Raw genomic sequence first — 6,524 nt, 5'->3', positions numbered from 1 at the left:
TTTTAATACTTTCAAGGGAGATTTTGACTTCTTGTATTATAGAATTCATCTCTAGCAGTTCCGTTTGAGTCTTTTGTAAAGTGTGTAATTCCTCTTTTAGATCTTGCAAGAATTTCCTCATCCCCTGAAACTCGTCAACTTCTTTCTCCTTTCTCTTTACCAGTTCATTATCTCTCTTTTCTTCCATCTCTGTTAGCTTAGACATTATGAATGATCTCCTTATCCAACATTTCCATGATTTTCACTGAACTGCTTGTGGATGAAGAAGAGTTACTCTTTTCCCTTGGAGGAGAGGTATTTTCTCATTTTCCCATATTTCTCATGATCTGGTGGTGATTTCTTGTCATCTGATGGATGTTGTGTTTCTTTCAAATTCTTGTAGTTCAGCCTTAATGTTCAGGAGCAAGCAGACAGAGGTGATCTAGAATCTCTTTGCCGTTCTGTTGTGATTGTGCTAGCTTGTTTGTTGGAGGCTGAATTATCAGTAGAAAACCTTCATTCCCTGAAAAATCTAGTTCGCTGGAGCCATGTGGAACCTTCTTCTGAAGGCCTGGCTTCTTCTGCCTTGAGTCTATTAGCTTTTTAATTTATTGAAAATCATGCAAGTGTTTTGTTTTTATGTTCTGGGGCCTGAATATAATTTAGAGTTTTTTAAATAATGAATTGAATTATTAAAACAAAATTTAAGAATATCTTTGAATTATATTACGTATCGATTGATATAGCTATATATTGGGTAAATGTGAAAAATTAATAGATTTTGCATGATCAAATCTAATAGGCTATGATATTGTGTGCATACCCATCCACTACATATTTTTATTAACTTGGAAAAATTATTTTACATCAGTAGTAAACATAAATACTTTTTCCTTTATTGCCATAGGGTACATTTGCTTGAGAGAGAGCGAGAGAATGAGAAATGAGAAGTCATACCCCTGGGGACTGTACATACTGATATACCTACTTCCCAATCTTCTTATGAGATTTTGGGCATGCTTGCACTTGTGTCCAGTGCAATTTTCAAATTGCTGCATTCAGGACTTGAACCACAGTTAGCCATGTTGGAGTCAAGCACTTTAACTACTATGACACCTCTTGGACCCCCAAACAATGATCTTATAATACAGTTGTCTGAATACTAATCAACAGAAAAAAATAAGGAAATCAGTCCATGGAATAATTTTGAAATTAAATACTGAGCAATTCCACTTAACGTAGATACCTGAAGTAGTCAAAGTCATAGAAACAGAAGACAGAATGGTGGTTGCCAGGGGATTGGCAAAAGGGAGGATCACAGTTGTTTTTCTTTTTTTAAAGAAAGAATTATTTATATTAATTAATTAATTATTATTATTAAATTTGACCAGAGAGAAACAGAAAGAGAGAGAGAAATTAAGTAACCAGTCCAAGACTCAAACTGCAATTGGCCATTTGTGAGTCTAGCACCTTATGTCACCTGCTGGCCCCAGAGTTGTTTTTCAATAAATATAAAGATACAGTTTTGGAGACAGGTGATAGTATAGTGGTTAACGTATTGGATCGCACATGGTCAACATCCTGAGAGGAGAGAGCATTGTGGAATGGCTATTACCTATGGGGAGTGATTTCTCACTTTCCCTCTCTCTCTCACTCTCTGTTGGTGAGTGCATGTGCCTAATAGCAAAGCTAAAAACAAAACAAAAAAATCAAATAAAATCTCATTGTAACACTACGTTTTACTCCATAAATATGTAGTATTATTATTTGTAAATTTATAAATAAATTAAAAATCCTGCAGAGGGACCAGCAGTTAGCGTAATGGCTATGTTGCTGGACTCCCACGTATTCGCCGTGGTTTGCGTCCCAGACCCGGTGGCTTAAAACTCACGCTGGGCACGTGTGCATGCGTGCCCAAGATCCCGAGAGGAGAATGGAGGAGAAGGGATTGCGGCATGACCAAACCCCCTGAGGGGTGATTTCTCGCTTTCTCTCTGTCTCTCTCTCTGTCTGTCTGGGTGTGCACTCGCGCCCTATAGCGAAAACCTCTCCCCCTCAAAAAAATCCCCCCAAAATACAAATAAAAACAAAAACAAAACATAACAAAACAAAATCCTGCAGAATACATGATTTATGAGAATAAGGAGTTGAGATAAGAAGTTCCTAAGCATAGATGGCATGATAAAAGCCTAAAGCAGATTAGATCCATACAAAAATATAAAACATTACTTTGTGACTACAAAATATTAACTATGTCATTTCAACTATGAGAGTAATACCTGTCCATGTAAAATCAGCCATATTATTTTCCTCTTTTCAGGTAATCACCATGGAACTAGGAAATGATACACAAATTTCAGAATTTCTTCTTCTGGGATTTTCAGAGGACCCACAATTACAGCCCTTCATATTTGGACTTTTCCTCTCCATGTACCTGATCACTGTGTATGGAAACCTGCTCATCATCCTGGTCACCATCTCAGACTCCCACCTGCACACCCCCATGTACTTCTTCCTCTCCAACCTCTCCTTTGCTGACATGTGTTTTATCTCCACCACTGTCCCAAAGATGCTGGTAAACATCCAGACACAGAACAAGGTCATCACTTATGCAGGCTGTATCACTCAGATATACTTTTTCATACTCTTTGGAGCATTAGATAGCTTTCTCCTGACAGTGATGGCCTATGACCGGTATGTGGCCATCTGTCTACCCCTGCACTACACGATCATCATGAACTCCTGGCTCTGTGAACAACTAATTCTAGCTTTGTGGACCATGAGTGCCCTGTATTCATTATTACATAGCCTAATGGTGTTGCAGCTGTCCTTCTGTACACATGTGAAAATTCCCCACTTTTACTGTGATCTTAGTAAGATGTTCCACCTTTCCTGTTCTGACACCTTTCTCAATGACTTATTGATCTATTTTTCATCTGTGTTCCTGGGTGGTGGTCCCCTCACTGGGATACTTTACTCTTATTCTAAGATAGTTTCCTCCATTCGTGCAATCTCATCAGCTCAGGGAAAGTACAAAGCATTTTCCACCTGTGCATCTCACCTCTTAGTTGTCTTCTTATTTTATTGTACGAGTCTAGGAGTGTACCTTAGCGCGAGTGCTACCCTCAGCTCACTCTCCAGTGCAGCAGCCTCAGTGATGTACACTGTGGTCACCCCCATGCTGAACCCCTTCATCTACAGTCTGAGGAATAAAGACATAAAGAGGGCTCTGAAAAGATTATTCAGTGGAAAGGTATAAAAACACCAATTTTGCTGGAATAGAATAGGTTTCCCTGATTGCAGGCCTCAATGTCTCAGAGCTATTTTCTTGATTCTTAATCATATTTTGAGAGTAGAACATGGTCTTTCTATGAGTGCTGGGAGTTTCCATTCCTCTGATATTTTAAGTCTCTCTATAAAATTTAAGTAAGCCTTTAAATTAAGCTTTTTGTTCTCTCTGATATCCAACTGTTTTCCCTTTGTCATTTTCCTACTTTTCCAAAGTCATTTCCATACTCTCACCAAAATGATTTGTAAATTCTCGGTCATTTTGTTGGACAATGTAGGTTTCATAGGAGCTATTTCTTCTCAAGAGGCATAGATCATGGTGAGTATTATTTCTTTTGTTTTACTGAAGCTACAGTAGTGAGTGGTACTCCTTTAGGTAAAATAACAAACAAACAAACTGTGCTTAGAAAGCAAAACCATTTAAATACTTTGAGGGAGAAATATATTTGAGGCCAAAGTTCTTCACTTTTGGGTCCTTCATCATCATATATTAAGACCTTAATTGCTCTTGTTGATAATGTAGACTTTGGCATCTAGTGTGTTTTATAGCTGGTTAAAAGGTTTTCTTTTTCATTTCATTTTTTAAAGCTAAAATTACAGATTTTTAAAAACAGGATGTTACAATCTTTTGTCTGTTTTTCATTCCTTCTCTTTTCCCACTCACTTTCAATCACCCACTGTCCCCACTAACAATCTCTGCTATCTACAGTTAGCCTCTCTACTATCATATCTTTGGATCTTTTCATTTATGCCATAGAGTGCAGACATTCAGGACATATTTAGTGGGAATAGGCTGTGTGCCTCTTTCAAAGTCTAGCTCGCTTTGCTTAATATTAAGTCCTCTATATTCATATATTGTGAATCAAACAATAAGGGTGTAATTGTTTCTTATGGCTGAGTTACTTTCCATAGTGTATATGTGCCAGCATTTTCAACTCAGTCATCAGGTTTTGGACACTTAGGTTGATTCCATGTCTTAACGATAATGGATAATGCAACAATAAACATGAATGCGTGTCTTTCTGACTGTTTTCCTTTGAGTAAATACCAAGGAGTGGGATTACTGGGCCACAAAGTAGTTGAGGAAACTATACATTGTTTTACACAGAGGCTGTACAAACATACTTTACCAATCACAAAGTAAGATGGTTCTCTTTTCACCACAGACTTGCCAGAACTTGTTCTTTATTTTCTTGAGTCTAGTAATTCTAACTGAGGTTTAATGGTATCTCACCATGGTTTTAATTTGCATTTCCCATATGACAAGTGATTTTGAACAACTTTTCATATGCCTTTTGGCCATTTGTCAGTCTTCCTTGGAGAGTTGTCTATTCAGTTTATTTGCCCCTTTTTTAGAATTACTTATTCAATTTTATTTATTATTCTTCTTCAATATGACCAGAGAGTGACAAAGACAGAAAGACAGAGAGAGGGAGAGTGAAAAAACAAGCTGCCAGGTCCAGGACCCAAAACACTGTAGCCATGTGGGAGTCCAGTGCCTTTACCACCATGTAAACTGCTGGCCCTGATTTTCCCATTTTCAATTTGATTATTCATTTTTTTAATGAGTAAGCTTCTTGAATTCCTTATATGTTTTGGTTATCAATCCCTTGCCTAAGAAATAACGTTCAAGTACTTTATCCTATTCTGAGAGTTTTTTTTTTTTCCCACAATAATTGTTGTCTTTGCTGTGAAGAAGCTTTTTAGGTTGATATAATTCCACTTGTATATTTTTGGGATTAAGAGTGTGCTTTAAGAGGTCTTATATAAGAAATCTTTGCCTACTCAAATGTCTTCAAGAGTTTTCTAATATTAGTTTTATAGTTTGACTTTATATTTAAAACTTTGATGCAAAGATTCTTTTCCCACCTTGAAGATCCAGTTTTTGGTTCAGCTCATTTTCCACAGTGCAATTTGTAGTCACCCTGAAAACCAGCTTCCAGAATTAATTATTCTACCACTTGCCTTTGCAGATATTTTTATATTCTCTGAAACATTTTGAAATGATAATATTGTACTAACAGTGAGTAGATTAGTAGTTACTAGAGGTGAAGGACTGGACAGAGAAGGAGGTAGACATGGCTGCAAGAGGGCAGAGCTGGTCGTCCTTGTGTTGATGTAACTATTCCATATTTTGAAATTATCTATGTTAATAACCTGGCATGATATTGTACTATGGTTTTGCAGGATGGTTCCACTGGGATACTGCCTAAAGTACACGTAGATCTCTCTACAATATTTATTACCAATGCATGTTAATTTGTAATTTTCCCCAAATAAAAAGTTTAATTAATAGTAAAAATAAAAAAGCTAAAAAAGAGAACATTTAAGAATAAAAATTAGTATCTTTGACATGCTCGACATGCAATTTAGTTATGCTTTGAGAACCCACATTATATGTTGTAAGAACATACAATGATTAAATGACATAAAATTAAAATATAAGCTTAAGAAAACAGAACCACATGAACACTCTTTTCCTCTTACAGTTGGAGTTTTGACATGTTTCCATTTTTTCCTTGAACTGATATTTCCTTTTTGTTTATTCCATGTCTACACCTGAGATCTGGAAACATCTGGATGAAGTTTTAGTCAAAACTTTATCCTTAACTCAGGTCATGATTTAACTCTCCTGAGTCCCATTTCTGCAATGTAGAATGAGTTTGCTAATAGTGTGTCCTACTGGAATGGTATTGTGTAAAAATGAAATGAAATAAAACATAGAAGTTTCTAACTTCAATCCACTGTAAGGAGGTCCACAGAGCTGGCCATCCTTATGTTTATGGATCGGTTGTAATCTCTTGTAATTACCCAATGTTACATAAATGATACAATAAATAACAATTTCTTTTTTAATTTTAAAAATGTTTTTAAGGTTTTTGTGATAGAACATGTGTACTTGCAGGAGAGCAGGAGAGAGACACACACACACAAAGAAGGAATGTGAAAAATTGCCCCTCAGCAGGATGGCCATGCTACAATTCTTTCACCTCTAGTCTCCTGTCAGGATTTTGAATGTATATGCATACGCATGCAGCGTGAAGTTCAAGCCACCATGTCTGGGACTTGAACAATGCATTCAGCCAAGGGATATCCAGCTCTTTAACCTCTATGCCACCTACTGACCATGACAATTAAATTTTAAGTCAACGGTTGGTGAAAGGTGCTAATAACCTTTGGTGGCAGGAGAGTTCCCAGAGAACATGTACTAAAGACTGGATTCATCGCACACTCATCTTGGTCTCTCAAGAGCAGCA

General features: G+C 36.8%; 1 protein-coding gene across 1 annotated transcript in view; it reads left to right on the top strand.

Moving 5' to 3' along the window:
- Positions 1–2,308: 2,308 nt before the first annotated feature.
- LOC102483054 (olfactory receptor 7A17) overlaps positions 2,309–6,524 on the top strand; it is a 21,065-nt gene continuing 16,849 nt past the window's right edge. Inside the window, exon 1 of the mRNA XM_006147299.2 lies at positions 2,309–3,232. Coding sequence (XP_006147361.2) covers positions 2,309–3,232 — 924 coding nt within the window. The remainder of the gene's footprint in view (positions 3,233–6,524) is intronic.

This window comes from Tupaia chinensis, unplaced genomic scaffold, assembly GCF_000334495.1.
Source record: "Tupaia chinensis unplaced genomic scaffold, TupChi_1.0 Scaffold000209_1, whole genome shotgun sequence".
Taxonomy (NCBI): Eukaryota; Metazoa; Chordata; class Mammalia; order Scandentia; family Tupaiidae; genus Tupaia; species Tupaia belangeri.
The sequence above is the reverse complement of the archived record's forward strand: the minus strand, read 5'-3'. Positions and strand labels throughout refer to the sequence as shown.